Source organism: Lepus europaeus, chromosome 20, assembly GCF_033115175.1.
Source record: "Lepus europaeus isolate LE1 chromosome 20, mLepTim1.pri, whole genome shotgun sequence".
In the NCBI taxonomy this organism is placed as follows: domain Eukaryota; kingdom Metazoa; phylum Chordata; class Mammalia; order Lagomorpha; family Leporidae; genus Lepus; species Lepus europaeus.
In genome coordinates this window covers 41,957,143-41,975,029 of record NC_084846.1, presented here as the reverse complement: position 1 = coordinate 41,975,029, position 17,887 = coordinate 41,957,143, and the positions used below count along the sequence as shown (strand labels likewise).

General features: G+C 38.8%; 1 protein-coding gene across 3 annotated transcripts in view; it reads right to left on the bottom strand.

The window, feature by feature from the left end:
- The window catches only part of SUGCT (succinyl-CoA:glutarate-CoA transferase), an 810,507-nt gene that overhangs the window by 695,149 nt on the left and 97,471 nt on the right, over positions 1 to 17,887 (bottom strand). For all 3 annotated transcript variants that reach the window (XM_062178190.1, XM_062178188.1, XM_062178189.1), the window contains exon 7: positions 14,250 to 14,341. In XM_062178190.1, coding sequence (XP_062034174.1) covers positions 14,250 to 14,341 — 92 coding nt within the window. The remainder of the gene's footprint in view (positions 1 to 14,249; positions 14,342 to 17,887) is intronic.

Sequence of the window (17,887 nt, the reverse complement as noted above, 5' to 3'; positions counted from 1 at the left end):
AAAGGTCTTCCTTTTGCCATTGGTTCACCCTCCAATGGCCGCCGTGGCCGGCACACTGCGCTGTTCCAAAGGCAGGAGCCAGGTGCTTCTCCTGGTCTCCCATGGGGTGCAGGGCCCAAGCACCTGGGCCATCCTCCACTGCACTCCCAGGCTACAGCAGAGAGCTGGTCTGGAAGAGGGGCAACTGGGACAGAATCCGGTGCCCCGACCGGGACTAGAACCCGGTGTGCCAGCGCCACAAGGCGGAGGATTAGCCTATTGAGCCACGGCGCCGGCCTATATATTTCTGGCATTTCTAGCACTTACAAACCAGCTTAGTATTAAAGAGTAAGGCCAACAACTGCTATATATAAATGAACTATAATGACCTTCTTGATATGACCTTCTGTAATATAAAATAAGAATGGACATAGATCAAAATAATATAGGTGATATTAAGAGAATCAAATGAAAAATAATTTGGTTAAATAAAATATGCGATAAAAATAATGTATTTCTAATCTTACTACATTTGTTTGACACTTCAGAAAGGTAGTAACAAATAACTACTGCTACAACAAGGACTACTGATCATTAAGAATCTGTCCCAATCCAAAGACAGGTGCTGAGTCTTCCTTATCTCAAAAAGGAGAATATACTTACATCTCTGATCTTCAACATAAAGTTACTGAGATGAAAAAACTTTACTCAAATAATGCCTCATCCCACTTATTTATTCTGCTTTGACCAGTAACTGCATAATATAAATAATCAAGAGATAAGCTGAGATTCACTTTGTAGTTCAAGGCCTTCTACTAAGGAAAGCAAAGAGAACAGTCAGTGCATTAAGCCAGTAACAACTACAAAGAACCATGAAGTTCACAATACAAGAATAAAAGCAAGGTATCAACTCAATTAAGAATTCAATGTGAAATAGAAGCAGAATTGGCCTCAAAAAAAAAAAAAATCAAGAATTTAGTAGAAACAAATAGGCTGATGCTGTGACTGACCTGGCTGGGCTCCATTGCTATGATTTTTATTATAAGATCATCAAGCTATAGAAAGGGCAGAAACAACCAAAGGCCAAAAACAGCAATGCCCCTTAGGTATAGGAAACTAAAACCAAGGAACAAGCATGAATTTCATCTGTATCTTGTTAAAAAAAAAAAAATTTTTAACCTATCCCTAAATGTTGGAGAAAAGGAAATTCCAATTTCACTTGATTCTTGAGATATATGCAAATCATCTCCTCCTCTTTTTTCTCTCAGAAATAACCATGCATTCTTGAAGAGGATATGTCAACTGAGAGTAAACTTTAAAGAAACTTAGATTTCATTAAATTACAGTAATTTTAACCAATATCCTACCTCTCCTTCTTAGGCAGTGATGGTGAAAAGAGATCAGGAAGAAATGAGATTCAAAATAAGAGAAAACAGCAAATGTAAAGATCATAAAGAATATAGCCTGTTACTGGGAACTCTTTCAGCGAGCCAAACAAAAAGAAATAATCTCTTACACAACTCTCCTACTGCTATTTTTTTCTGCTGTAGCTTATGGACAAGTCCAAATAAAAGACATATCCTTTAATTACCATTCTCTTTCAAAGCTTAAGCAAATATTTTGTTTATGCCATATGAAAACTAGATCTTTAAGGTGAATATATGAAATTTTTGAAAGGGGAAATTTTTCCTAGGAAAGAAGTACTTAAAAAAAAAAAAAAAAAGTTGGCCAGTGCCGCGGCTCAATAGGCTAATCCTCCACCTTGCGGTGCCAGCATACCAGGTTCTGGCCCCGGTCGGGGCACCGGATTCTATCCGGTTGCCCCTCTTCCAGGCCAGCTCTCTGCTATGGCCCGGGAGTGCAGTGGAGGATGGCCCAAGTCCTTGGGCCCTGCACCCGCATGGGAGACCAGGAGAGGTGCCTGGCTCCTGGCTTCAGATCAGCGCAATGCACCGGCCACAGCGGCCATTGGAGGGTGAACCAACGGCAAAAAGGAAGACCTTTCTCTCTCTCTCTCTCTCTGTCCACTCTGCCTGTCAAAAAAAAAAAAAAATGTTATTTGGGGCCGGCGCTGTGGCGTAGTGGGTAAAGCTGCCGCCTGCAGTGTCGGCATCCCCTGTGGGTGCCAGTTCGAATCCCAGCTGCTCCACTTCCAATCCAGCTCTCTGCTGTGGCCTGGAAAAGCAGTGGAAGATGGTTCAAGTCCTTGGGCCCCTGGACCTGCATGGGAGACCTGAAAGAAGCTCCTGGCTGCTGGCTTCAGATTGGCACAGCTCCAGCCATTGCAGCCAATTGGGGAGTGAACTAGTGGATGGAAAATCTCTCTCTCTCACTGCCTCTCTTTCTCTCTCTGTGTAACGCTGAATTTCAAATAAATAAATAAATCTGTTTTTAAAAAAAGCCATTTGAGATATACAAAGAAACAGTGATAGCAAAGAAACAGTGATAGAGAATAAAGCTGAAATCTTAAGCTAAAAGAGATTATAAGATATTTTACAATGTAAAGAAATTTTTAGTAAGCACTAGATATTTCAAAATAAGACATCATACTTCTAAAATTAAATGCTTTCTCCAAAAAAAAGGAATTTATCACAAATAGGTGGCTTTTCCACTCAAAAGATATAAAAAATATTTATTGAAATATTGGGATAAATTTTCTGTGTGTGAATATGTGTGTGTGTGTCTGTGTGTCTGTGTAAGGGAGGGAGGGAGGGAGGAAGGGAGGTTTCATTTAGGGATCAAGCTTGTGGAAAACAATGTAGAACTACACTGTGATATAAATTCTATGGAATTACAGTTGAAACATCAAATTAGCTTCAATAGGGGTGTAGGTTGTAGCACAGCAGGTTAAGCTGCTACTTGTGACACCAGAATCCCATATAAGAATGTTAGTTCAAGTCCCAGCTGCTCTGCTTCTGATCCAGCTCCTGCTAAGGCACCTGGGAAAGCAAATTAATACTAAGTACTTAAGTACTGAGACTAAGTACTTGGGCTAGTGACACCCACATGGGACACCCAGATAGAGCTCCAGGCTGCTGGCTTCAGCCTGATCCAGTTCCTGACACTATGGTTATATGGACAGTGAATTAACAGATGGAAGATCAATCTCTCTCTCTTCCTCCTTACCTACTTCCCTCCCTGCCACTCTGCCTTTGCAATAAATAAAATAAATCTTTTTAAAAATTAGCTTCAATAATCATTGTAGTAGCTCTAATACCAGTCACTGGAATTGAGTCTATTCATCAGATTCTATTTAAAATAATTAAGCTAATTTAAGCAGTCAATTCAGTCAACAAACAAGTCAGTTGTGTAAAATGGAAAGATGTAATTGCTTATATTCCCTAAATTTATTTTTAGTTTCCTCAAACTAACCCAGAATTTAGTTGTATTGACACACATAAATGTACTTATGTATTCAATCAATATTTGAGTTGTGAAAATATTTTCAAGGCCTTGTTACAGATACTGGGAGTATAGTAACAGCCAATCCCTGCCCTCATGGAGATTATACTTTAAATACAGATAACAAACTAGTAATGATAAATAAAATTTCATATATGAAGATGAGTGCTATGAAGAAAAAGGATGATAAAACATTGGAAAATAACATGAAATTCACTAAGGCTGGATACAATCTAAAAACAATGTCATTTTCTCAGGATTGAACATCAATCTATGTAGGATATTATTTCAAGTATTTCTATATTGAATATACACTCTATTTTAGCACTATAGTAAGTATAATCTTCACAATAATCATGATAAACAGGTCTAATTCACAGATGGGAAAATGGATACTCATAGCAGCTGATTTGAAAGCTTCTCTAAAGTCATGTCCATAATAAATGGCAGAGCCTTTATCCAAACTCTGTAATTCCAAAGCTCTTTGCACTATGTCATACAACAGCTCTAATTAAAATCAGAATTGTCTCATTATTTCCAAACTTCAAACCATTATCACAGTTATAATTATATATTATTCAATAGCTTTAATAAATTTTTAAATGTATTTTATAAATCCATCCTATATATTGTATTTCTGAGAGATGTTGGGGAATAAAATAAGTTCTTCATTATAAAATGTATTTCTAAGATTATTATCACATCTATAGTTTTTATACTTGAAAATTCTTGGTAAAATTTTCTTTGCTTGATAAAATATTATTTAGAAGCTACCCTAAAATATATTGTAATAAACATTAACTGTAAAGCTATGATTATCAACTAGTAGTTTATCCTTAGGATTTTTTATTGAAATCTTATAAAAATTATAGAACTATAATTTAATTTAAAAATCAAATGTTATAACATATAACTTTGTCTAGGATTAATAAAAGAAAATTTGAAAAATATTCCAGTGTGTTAGTGGTGAATAGACATATCAAAGCAGAATTCTCCTTTTCTCCGTCTCCTGATCTGTCGTCTGTCTGTCTACCTCTCTCTTGATCTCTCTTACGCTCTCCTTCTGCTTCTGTTCCTTCTTTGCCCCTTCCCTCCAGTCTGTCGAGTTTCCTCCAATAAACCCTTTCCCTTACTCTGGTGTTTGGTGTGTTTCATGGCAGTCTTACATTGGTGCCATGACTCGGATCCAAGCTCCCCCAGTAACTTTGCTCTCCCTTTGGGGGTCTCTGAGCTGCTCTGGAGTCCTGGATTTCTGCCAGTCACAAAACACACCCCCGGGGACTCCTTCCACACCACCGAACACTCCGTGATCTCCATCCACACATCAGCCTTACAAAGTCTGAGGTAAGACACAGAACGGGAAATTCTCCCAGTGACTAGTACTTATAGTTGTGGTTCTACTCTTGTCTACACTCATCTGAAAGTCCCAGTACTAGGTGCCAACCACAACTCCCAAAGGCTTTTAGTGTCTACGGATGCTGTGTCCAGGCAACAGTGGCTATCGGTGACGACTCAACCTCCTGTTTCTCTTCTACAAGCTAAGCCCTGGGCTCTTGGGTGACAACCCTGCCCTCTGCTCCCATATCCTCTCGTTAGCCAGACTGCTGGGATTTCAAGAACACTTAACATCCACTGATCTGACTATTAAGTCGGAATGGGAAATTCCTCTTCCCACGTTCCATCTAATTCTCCCCTTGGTAGAAGTAATATGGTCCCTCTCAAATTGGCTTCAACCCACAAATGTGGATGCCTCATCTTTCTCTATAATCGAACATACCCATGTATGACCTTAACAGTCAATCAAAGTGGCCCCTCCATGGTATGTTTGGCCCTGATGGCATTCAAGATCTTTATCACTTCTGTGAGTGTTCAGGAAAATGGAAGAAGATCCTGTTTGTTCAAGATTTTTCTATCATGGATCTAAACCTTCTATGTGTACTTCCCGCTTTCCAGCTTCCTGCTTTGGCCTCCAAAGTTTCCACTAGAGATCAAGAGCCTGAGCCAAAACCTCTGCCTTCTACGTTTGTGGCCCCAACTTTTCACCATCTCGGCTCACTGTACCTCCCCCTCCCACTCAGGTATTCCAGCTTTATCTTAGAACCAGGCCTGGTCCAAAGTCTACTCCCCCTGTCTTATCAATAACTCTCTCCCTAGTTTGGGAATGGCCTTCTCCAGGCTTTCACCTTCCAGCCCTTGTCCTCCAACTGGTATTTGCCCCTCCCTCCCTGTTCCAGTTTTACCATAAGAATAGCTCCTGTTCACTAAGAAACAAATTAGGTATCTAAAGCCAGATAGGAAAATCAGGTCTTCTGACCTCCATTCCAGTGGACTTAAACAACACCAGTTGCAAACTGAGGGGAGAAGATACAAGGGAAAAAATTGAAGAATGGTAAACATTCCTCACAGCATTAAATCAATCGATGATGTTTAAAATTGAACAAATAGGTCGCTAAATCATGAACTGAGTCCAACATCTTAAGGTTTGCAATTATCTTCTAGTAGCAACTATTTTGTAAAGAAGAGGCATTTATCTACATTGGAGAAATACCTTGCATTTCATTGCAATATTCCTTTATTAAATTCAGTTAACTTTTGTATTTATTTTCTTTAAATTAAAATTATCTCATCCTTATAAAATTATTTCTGCTCATCTAGTGGCCTCTGAATATGCCCACATCTAAGCATCAACAGAAACCTGGTTTGATGCTCACCATTTAAATATTAATTCTAGAAACATCTGAATGGTGAGATTAGGATAATCATTGTTTTGCTTTCTGTTTTCTGCAGTGTATAACTTTTATAATGAATTTGTATTGTTTACAAAAGTAATTATTTTTAGAGAACAGGCATTTGTCACAGTGGTTAAAACACTTTGGGTTTGGTGCTGGCACAATAACGCAGTAGGTTAATCCTCCACCTGCAGCACCAGCAACCCATATGGGTGCTGGTTCTAGTCCCGGTTGCTCCTCTTTCAATGCAGCTCTCTGCTTTGGCCTGGGAAAGGCCAAAAGGCAGGTCAGAGTTTGTGAACTCAAGAGGCTTCCATAGCCTTGGCAGCTCATGACAAGAGCCTCAGGTGATTACTGACGTCATAAATAAGAGTGTCAATTGTTAAATCAAAAACGGGAGTCACTGTGCACTTACTCCCCATGAAGGATCTCTGCCCTTAATGTGTTGTACTATGCAAATTAATGGTAAAACTAGCATTCAAACAGTATTTTATTCCTTTTGTGTCTGTGTGGGTGCAATCTGTTGAAATCATTACTTAGTATATACTAAGTTGATCTTCTAAATATAAAGATAATTAAAAATGAATCTTAATAAAGAATAAGATGGGAGAGGGAGTAGGAGATGGGATGGTTTGCAGGTGGGAGGGTGGTTATGGGGGAAAAACAACTATAATCCTAAAGTTGTACTTTGGAAATTTATATGTATTAAATAAAAGTTTTCTAAAAAAAAAAAAGCTTTTTTCCAAGTGTGATATACAAACACCCCAGAAGCACCTCAGCCTATCTTTAAACACAAATATTTGTGAGGTCTGACCAGGGTAGATCTAGGAATATGCACACACGCTAAGAAATTTGTTATTCTTATTGTAGTACCTTACATTATACATTTTATAAGAGATATTTTATTTGTTCTTTACAATATTTTACAAAGAAGGTACATGAGCTCCACTACAGATGAACTCCACCGAAGCTCAGAAAGCTATGTGGGATGTCTAAGATCACATAGCACAGTGCCAGGTACTCATTTGTTCATTAAATATACATTTATTGGGTGCTTACTAATGTACAATTTTCTGTATAGAGATATGGCAGTGATAAAAAGCAGACCAGAGATTTCTTTTGAGATTTATATCCTACTAGGGATCATTTTAGAATACATATGTGAAAATCAACTCAAAATGGATAAAAATTTAAATGTAACTTCTAAAAAGTATTGAACTACTAGAAAAAAAATTAGGAAAACACTTCAAAACATTGGTCTAGGTTAATTTTTTTGGATTTAATCTCAAAAGCACAGGTAACAAAATAAAAAATAGATAGATAGGTTTATTACAAACTAAAACTTCTGCATAGGAAATGAAGTAATCAACAGAATTAAGAGAAAACCTATAGAATGGGAAAAAAAATGCCTGCAAACTATTCATCTGACAAAGGATTAATATCCAGAATACATAAGGAACTCAACAGAAAAGAAGATAATCCAAATAAAAATGGGAAAATCGTGGAATAGAACATTTCTTAAAAGATACAAAAATGCCTAACAAGGCCGGCGCCATGGCTTAAAAGGCTAATCCTCCGCCTTGTGGCGCCGGCACACCGGGTTCTAGTCCCGGTCAGGGCGCCGGATTCTATCCCAGTTGCCCCTCTTCCAGGCCAGCTCTCTGCTATGGCCCAGGAAGGCAGTGGAGGATGGCCCAAGTCCTTGGCCCCTGCACCTGCATGGGAGACCAGGAGAAGCACCTGGCTCCTGGCTTTGGTTCGGCACGATGCGCTGGCTGCAGCGGCCATTGGAGGGTGAACCAACGGCAAAAAGGAAGACCTTTCTCTCTGTCTCTCTCTCACTATCCACTCTGCCTGTCAAAAAAAAAAAAAAATGCCTAACAAGCACATAAAAATTTTCAAAATTGTTAATCATCAAGGAAATGCAAATCAAAACTACAGTGAGATTTTATCTCACCTAAGTTAAAATGATCATCATCAAAATGACATAAAATAAATGCCAGCAAGATGCATAGAGAAAGAACTTGCATACACTGTTGGTAAGAACATAAAATAGCACATCCATTATAGAAAGTAGTATGCAGGAGCTGCAAGCGCCATGGCTCACTTGGTTAATCCTCCACCTGCGGCGCTGGCACCCCAGGTTCTAGTCCCAGTTGGGGCGCCAGATTCTGTCCCGGTTGCTCCTCTTCCAGTCTAGCTCTTTGCTGTGGCCTGGGAGTGCAGTGGAGGATGGCCCAGGTCCTTGGGCCCTGCACCCGCATAGGAGACCAAGAGGAAGCACCTGGCTCCTGGCTCCTGGCTCCAGATCGGCGCAGTACGCCAGCCACAACGTGCCGGCCATAGCAGCCAGTTGTGGAGGTGAACCAACAGAAAAGGGAAGACCTTTCTCTCTGTCTCTCTCACTATCTAACTCTGCCTGTCAAAAAAAAAAAAAAAAAAGTAGTATGGAGGATCCTCAAAAACCTAAAAAACATAACTATCTTATGATACAGGAATTCGACTACTACACATATATCAAAAAGAAATGAAATTAATATGCCTAAGAGCTACCTACACTGACTGTATTGCAACACTATTCACAATAGCCAGATATGGACTCAACCAATGAAGTGTCCATTGAAAGATGAATGGATAAAAAATATGTGTTGTATATATGCACTATGAAGTATTGTTCAGTCATAAAAATGGATGAAATTATGTCATTTGTGACAATATGGAAAAGCCTAGAGGACATTATGTAAAATGAAATAAGCCATTAACAGAGAGATAAATATTGCTTGTTCTCACTTATGTGTTGAAGCTAAAAAAGTCGATTTCACAGTAATAGAAAATGGAATTATGGTTACCACAGCCTGTGAAGGGTAGGAAGTGGGGTTGATGGAGACAGGTACAGAGGTACAGTTGGATAGGAGGAATAACTTCTTGTGTTCTACAGCACAGTAGGTTGGTTGCCTCCGTTTGACAACAACTATTTGAATATTTTGAAATAGCTAGAAAGGATTTTGAATATTTCCAACAGGAAGAGATGATCTATGTATAAAGTATCAGATATGCTAATTACCCAGATCTGATCAATACACTCTGCAAACATGTATTGAATTATCACACTGTGCCCCATAAACATGTACAATTATTATATGTCTGCAATTAAAATAGAAATAAATAATTTTTAAGTATAAACTACAGGAGAAAAGCAGACTTGTATTCAAAGTCTGGCTTTAGCATTCTATATACCCGAGAAGGTTGGACAAGTTATTTAAGTCTCTAAGCTTCAGTTCCAGAATACAGCAATATCTACCTTGAAGGATCAATATGAAGACCAAAAAAGATTATAATATACGTAAGATATCTAGCATGGATCCAATACAGTATAGATACTCAAAATTGGTTATTTTTTCCTCCATAATTAAAAAGTAATCTTGTCTGACAATACTACAGTATACCTAAAAGGCTAGAATTTAGATTTACCAGAGATAAACTGTCAATGCTAAATAGTTTGCTTTGGATTTCAAAGATTTTATCCTAGTTTAAATATTTATGTATGCTCCCTATTGGATAAAAAACCTGAACATAACCCTACCATACAACCCAGCCATCCCACTCCTTGGAATTTACCCAAAGGAAATTAATTTGGCAAATAAAAAAGCCATCTGCACATTAATGTTTATTGCAGCTCAATTCACAATAGCTAAGACCTGGAACCAACCCAAATGCCCATCAACAGTAGACTGGATAAAGAAATTATGGGACATGTACTCCATAGAATACTATACAGCAGTAAGAAACAATGAAACCCGGTCATTTGCAACAAGATGGAGGAATCTGGAAAACATCATGCTGAGCGAATTAAGCCAGTCCCAAAGAGACAAATATCATTTGTTTTCCCTGATCGACGACAACTGAGCACCAAAGGGGAAACCTGTTGAAGTGAAATGGACACTATAAGAAACAAGGACCTGATCAGCTCTTGTCCTGACTCTAGATGTACAATGTAATACTTTATCCTTTTTAGTATTTGTTGTTGTTGTTGTTGTTGTTGTTGTTGTTCTAGTACTAGTGGTTGCACTCTGTAATTAACACACAATTATTCTTAGGTGTTTAAATTTTAATTGAAAAGTGATCCCTGTTAATTTTTTTTTTTTGACAGGCAAAGTGGACAGTGAGAGAGAGACAGAGAGAAAGGTCTTCCTTTTGCCGTTGGTTCACCCTCCAATGGCCGCCACGGTTGGCGCACTGCGGCCGGCACACTGCGCTGATCCAATGGCAGGAGCCAGGGGCTTATCCTGGTCTCCCATGGGGTGCAGGACCCAAGCACTTGGGCCATCCTCCACTGCACTCCCTGGCCACAGCAGAGAGCTGGCTTGGAAGAGGGGCAACCGGGACAGAATCTGGTGCCCCGACCGGGACTAGAACCTGGTGTGCCGGCGCCGCAAGGCGGAGGATTAGCCTAGTGAGCCGCGGCGCCGGCAATCCCTGTTAAATTTAAGAGTGGAAAAAGAGAGGGAGGAGATGTACAATTTGGGACATGCTCAATCAGTCTTGCCCCAAATGATGGAGTTAGAAATGTGCCAGGGGATTCCAATACAATCCCATCAAGGTGGCATGTACCAATGCCATCTCACTAGTCCAAGTGATCAATTTCAGTTCACAATTGATGGCTTGGATAGGTCTAAGAGTCAAAGGGATCACACAAACAAGACAAGTGTCTGCTAATACTAACTGATAGAATCAAAAAGGGAGAGAAAGATCCAACATGGGAAGCAGGATACACAGCAGACTCATAGAATGGCAGATGTCCTAAACAACACTCTGGCCTCAGAATCAGCCCTTAAGGCATTCGGATCTGGCTGAAGAGCCCATGATTGTATTGTAGGCATGGAAAGCCAAGATACCATGGAAAAGGAAAAAAAAAAAAAAAGAAGAAGACCTAAATGAAAGATCTCTGTGAGTGAGATCCCAGTGGAAAGAACGGGGCCATCAAAGAAGGAGGTACCTTTCTCTGAAGGGAGGAGAGAACTTCCACTTTGACTATGACCCTATCGGAATAAGATCAAAGTCAGCGAACTCTAAAGGCTTCCATAGCCCTAGCAACTCATGACTAGAGCCTAGGGAGATTACTGACACCATGAACAGGAGTGTCAAATTGTTAAGTCAGCAACAGGAGTCACTGTATACTTAAATCCCATGTGGGATCTGTCCTTAATGTGTTGTCTAATGTGCAGTGATGCTATAACTAGTACTGAAACAGTATTTTTACACTTTGTGTTTCTGCGTGGGCACAAACTGATGAGATCTTTACTAATTACATACTGAATCGATCTTCTGTATATAAAGATAATTGGAAATGAAAAAAAAAACCTGGTGTTAAATTGGAAATGGCATAGAAAATTAATTATTTTTTTAAAAAAAATATTATGTAGGATCTCTGTCTTTAATGTGCTGTACACTCTTGTTTAATGCTATAACTAGTACTCCAACAGTATTTTTTTTCACTTTGTGTTGCTATATGGGGGCAAACTGTTGAAATATTTACCTAATATATACTAAACTGATCTTCCGTATATAAAGAGAATTGAAAATGAATCTTGATGTGATTGGAAGGGGAGAGGGAGCGGGAAAGGGGAGGGTTGTGGGTGGGAGGGAAGTTTTGGGAGGGGGGAAGCCATTGTAACCCATAAGCTGTACTTTGGAAATTTATATTCATTAAATAAAAGTTTGGCCGGCACCGCGGCTCACTAGGCTAATCCTCCGCCTTGTGGCACCGGCACACCGGGTTCTTGTCCCGTTTGGGGCACTGATCCTGTCCCGGTTGCCCCTCTTCCAGGCCAGCTCTCTGCTGTGGCCAGGGAGTACAGTGGAGGATAGCCCAAGTGCTTGGGCCCTGCACCCCATGGGAGACCAGGATAAGCCCCTGGCTCCTGCCTTCGGATCAGCGCGGTGCGCCGGCCGCAGCGCGCCTACCGCGGCGGCCACAGGAGGGTGAACCAACAGCAAAAGGAAGACCTTTCTCTCTGTCTCTCTCTCACTGTCCACTCTGCCTGTCAAAAAATAAATAAATAAATAAATAAAAATAAATAAATAAAAGTTTAATAATAAAAAAATGGCATTATTAAACTATTATAGAAAAGTTTGTATTTTGAGATTTTTCTTATTTCTAGTCTACATCTTCGGAACAACACTCAATTTCCAGGAAGAAATTTATAGATCATATGCTTAAAATTATATGAAATATCTACCTTCTTATCTCATAAAGCTATTAAGTATTATATTAAGTCCACAAACAGTAAGTTTTGCCACTAGTCCCTACCTCTCCAGCCTCATTTTTTCTGCTTCTTTGCCAGTTCACAATACTCACATGACACTTGACTACTTTCACTTTCTCACACCTGCCAGCTCCTACACTCATGCACAGTACTGTTCTCTGATCACCAGGTAGATGCCTATTTGGGTTCTACCTTGAGTATCTGGGCCTCAGAGAAGCCTTCCCTAACTGACATATTGACATCAGTCTCCACTTTGTAGGGTGGTAATAGAGAAACGGAGGTCCAATCAGTCAAATGTCAACCTGGAGTTATGCCACAACACAGACACTCGCCCACAAATGTGTGATTAAAGTCCAAATGTAACATGATATAACTGGCAAAAGTACACGTGCATTGGCCAGTTAAGCACATGAGCCAGGGCCCTCAGAATTGATCTCTCTTTGCAACTCTGGCTGACAGGCTTATGGAATTATAACTTGTTGCTGGTAAGATAAAACAACTTTCTTAAGTGGGACTCCCAGCATGGCCTGATTCCTTCCAATTTGCTTTTGTGCTTTGCTGTCAAGTCACATTTTGTGAAAATCTCCAGGATAGCACCTGTCTAAGACACACTGTTACATATGTGAATAGCATTCTGCACTCTACTTCAAAGTTTTTTTTACTTGTATATAATGAATATTTTCTGGATTAATGTTTGTGTTCCCCAGTCGACAACATCAGGAAGACGAGGGTTATACTTATCTTGTTGGATGTTTAATTCCTGGTGCCTATCACAGTTCCCAGTACACAGAAAGGAATGTGTGCAATCACTATTTATTATTTAGATGAATGGCTTCATCAAGGAAGAAGAGATGTATAATTGTGAGAGATATAGCACATGGGAGTTGATTTTAATTAATTTAATATAGTTAAGTATGCAGTAGCCAGAATTCTAATCAGGCTCATGGATATGGGATGCAGGCAATCCAAGAAGTGACTTAACCCACTACTCCATAAGACCAGCCCCAAGAACTGATTTTTCTTTTTTTTATTTTATTTTTTTACTTTTTGACAGGCAGAGTGGATAGTGAGAGAGAGAGACAGAGAGAAAGGTCTTCCTTTTGCCGTTGGTTCACCCTCCAATGGCCACTGCGGCTGGCGCGCTGTGGCCAGTGCACCGCGCTGTTCCAAAGGCCAGAGTCAGTTGCTTATCCTGGTCTCCCATGGGGTGCAGAACCCAAGCACTTGGGCCATCCTCCACTGCACTCCCTGGCCACAGCAGAGAGCTGGCCTGGAAGAGGGGCAACTGGCACAGAATCTGGCGCCCCGACCGGGACTAGAACCCGGTGTGCCGGCACCGCTAGGCGGTGGATTAGCCTGTTGAGCCACGGTGCCGGCCTAAGAACTAATTTTTGAAGCCACTCAATACAGTTTATTATAAAATGCTTTAAAATATTTTTCTTTACTAGACTCTCACTTTCTTTTTCAAATCATGTAGCTTTCCCCAAGAGACAACTGTTTGATCTAATCAACTATATTTTGCCCATCTATATATGTTTTAGAAATGTCCCCATTCATCATCAATAGAAAAGGAATGTCATAAAACCAAGTAATATTTTTTCACTTTCAGAATCTAATGCATATGACAAATCAGAAACTACACCTGAGGCTTCAGGTAACAATTACATAACTCAAGTTTTCAACGTGGGACCACAGTGATGTGTAATCTTGAGTGCATTTGTAATGAACATTTCCATGTTACTTTAATAAATCAGTTTCCCTGGTTTCTTTCTAAAATTAACTCAAATTTATCCTATGAATTAGTAATATGGGAAATCTCCATGTAATATAAAAAGGGGGAAAAAATAGAAATATTCTACAGAATAATACCTACCTCTGGCCCTGTGATGTGCATTAAACCAGAAACAGCAGAGGCAACAGCATCATAACCAGCTCGTTGAGACATTGGGCCCGTCTGGCCATACCCTAAAACAAGGGAAAGAGTAGACATTGTCAACACTATGCAGGCTATACTAAAACCATTTGTATCCAGAAATCTTACAGCATTTTTTTGCAATTTTTGTTTTTGTTTTGTTTCTTGGGGAGTTTTTTGTTTGTTCTGCTGTTGTTGCTTTGCTATTTGATCTATACTATCCCTTGAAGGAAACAGTAAGAATTAACTATGGTGTACTCCAGAAAGTCAAAAACTGCTGATTTGTAGGCTCAATGCCACCTTCAGTAGTGTTTTGTTTGGCCTGCAGAGTTTCAGAATGATTTTGTTTAATTGCCAATATTTTTTTTTCAAAGAAACCTTTTATTTAGTGAGTACAAATTTCATAAATACAACTTTAGGAATATAATGATTCTTCTTACCATACCTACCCTCCCAACCCCATTCCCACCCTGTAGCCCCTCCCTCTCCCATTCCTAGTCCCATTCTCCATCAAGATTCATTTTCAATTAACTTTATACACAGAAGACCAACTCTATATTAAGTAAAAATTTCAACAATTTACACACACACACAAAGCATTTGAGAACAAGTTTTACAGTTAATTTTCATAATACAACTCATTGAGGACAGAAGTCCTGCATGGGAAGTGCACAGCGACTCCTGTTGTCAATTTAACAATTAACATTCCGCATGATGTCAGTCATCACCCAGGGCTCTTGACATGAGCTGCCAAGGCTATGGAAGACTTTTGAATCCACAATCTCCATCAGTATTTAGACAAAGCCATAAGCAAAATGGAAGTTCTCTCCTCCCTTCAGAAAAAAGTACATCCTTTTCCACTGGGGTCTCTCTCACAGAGATCCTTCACATAGGACATTTTTTTTTTGCTACAGTGTCTCGGCTTTCCACACCTGAAATGCTCTCATGGGCTTTTCAGCCAGACCAGAATGCCTTAGAGTTGCCAATATTTAAAAAACAGGAAAAAACAATATAAATTTCTGGCTTAACTTAAAAAATCAGAAAGTAAGTCCAAGCTAGGCCCACATTCTCACATCAAAACAATCAGATCAATAACAGCTCTTCATTATATAAAAAGCATGAATTCCATAATTTGCCACATCTCCATCACTCCTTACTCAGCCAGATTCATCATTTAACTTTAACTTAACTCCCAGACTGCAATAAGCACTTGCTATCCTTAACCAGTACACAACAGAATACAAGGTAAAGTAAAACAATGTCTCCCTAAGTTCTATTTACATATTTTCTCAAGTATGCAAAAAATATATATATTAATGAATAGCGAAAAATTGGGGCATAAATAAAACCACTACATCTCCTAACAATGTCTTTTCAGATTACAAAGAGAAAGTATCTCCTTTTTCCTTCCTTCTTACATTTCTCTCTCTCCTTCCTTTCTTCTCTTTCTCTCTCGTCCATCCTTCCTTCCTTCCTTCTTCATGCTTCCTGCCATCAGCAAAAATCAACAAAGCACAAGAAATATTTTCTCCTGGTGCTTACTGTGGGTTAATAAAGGTTATCTCAAGAGCTGCATGAATCTGTCCCCAAATCCCACATGATCTGGAGAAAGTAACCAAATGAAAAACTGATATCACCATTTGTTGACATTTCCTGCATTTCCTGTTTTTGGAAAAATCAGGAAAGGGCTAGCCAGGGCCTGGATCTCCTGCCACCTCATATGATCTTCCTCCATTTGGCTCCATATATCCACAGACCTCACAGCCTCCAGGGCTTCACTCAAATATCTCCTTAGGGGAGAGACCTTCTTAGATGATATTTTATAAAAGAGTACTCGCACTTCTCATTTTTAATCCCTTTTACTCAATTATATTTATATATATAACCCTTATCACCACACATATGATGGTGTTTCATGCAGCTCATGGAAATGGAATTAAGACAAATTTGTTTTGTGCAATAAACTTTGAAATCCATGCAGTTTTTTCATAATGAGCATTTTTCATGAACCTTTTGAAGACACCTTCATAAGTAACTTGTTTATTTTGTTTTGTCACTTCCCTACTGAAATATATGGTCCAGAATTTTTTTCCAGTTATTTACTGTATCTCCAGCATCTAGAACAGTGTTCAGTAACATTTACCAAAAGAACAAATGAATACTTGCTATACAAAAATAATTATATTTTTCAAAATGAAACAAATAATCTATAGATTTCCAGCTTTCAGCACAATGGTTTTAAAACCACCTGTCACTACAAGGCAGGGATATTGTGTGTTCAGGAATCACTTGTTATTACAACAAGAAATCAAGAAAAGGACTAAGGTCCAGTCCACTCTAGGTCAGAAAAATCAAGTGCTTCTGGCTAGGAACACAAATCCCTTAAATGCAGCAAACTGAGGCTCCTCATCATCAGCACAACTTTAAATGGAGTCTTCTCGTAAGTCCTGCCAAAAACACACCCAAAAAAACAACCAGCTTACTAAAACTGCACCATAACAGTTGCCCTGTGATACAAATTCTCTTTTTGTTCTGCTTACAACAAAGAGGAGACACAAATACCATAATTACTTTAAATTGAAACTTGCAAGTAATCCTATTAAAGAAAAATATAAATAGTTACTCTCAATGGAGGCAGCATGGCAGAATAAGAAAGAGGATGAGTTCTAGGGTTGAAAAACAATCTCGCTTCAAATTATAGTCTTGCCAACTATTGAGTCTTCAACAAGTTACTTATTCTCCATGAGCCCTAATGTCCTCATCTGTAAAATAGCAATATTCATTTATCTAATAGATTCCTTTTTTTCTTTTTATTTTCTTTGATTTTTTGTTTGTCTTTTGAGAGACAGACACCTTTCATCTGCTATCTGAATTCCCAAATGCATGCAATGGCCAGAGCTGGGCCTAGTCAAAGCCAGGAATCAGGGACCCAATCTAAATGTCCCACGTGAGTGGTCAGGGACCCAAGGACTTGATCCATCTCTGCTACCTATCAGGGTATGCATTAATAGGTAGGTAAATTCAGGAGCCAGAATGACCACACCAAATCCAATAAGGGGCACAGGCATCCCAACCAGTGATTCACCCACTAGGCTATATGCCTACCCCTATGTAATAGATTTCTAATGGGAATTCAATTAGAACTTGATTAGAAAGTATTAAGAACAACAAAAGGAAAACTGCCTTGAGGTATTTTTAAATGATGGAAATAGATATTTTAAGTACTAAAGTTATATTATTTAATAATGCATAAAAATTTAATTTTTTATACTTCTAACCTTGCAGTTGTGCATTTTAGTGAAGAAGTTGACATTACTTTATATATATTTTATATATTTTTCTGAAATGAGTCAGAAATTATTACATCTCTTCATTGTTTACCGTAATTATTTAACACTGATTAAGTACTATTAACAAATATTCATGTCAATAAATAAACAGATTTCAAGAAGAAAACCAACATTCTCAAAATGGTATTTTGCTAAAATTATTATGGTGACAAGGTGAAGAATAAAATTATTTGTTGATAATTTAATAGAGTTGAAAAATGGTAAGAATGGAATCCAGATAATAATTTTTATTTTCAGCCTTGCAATTCT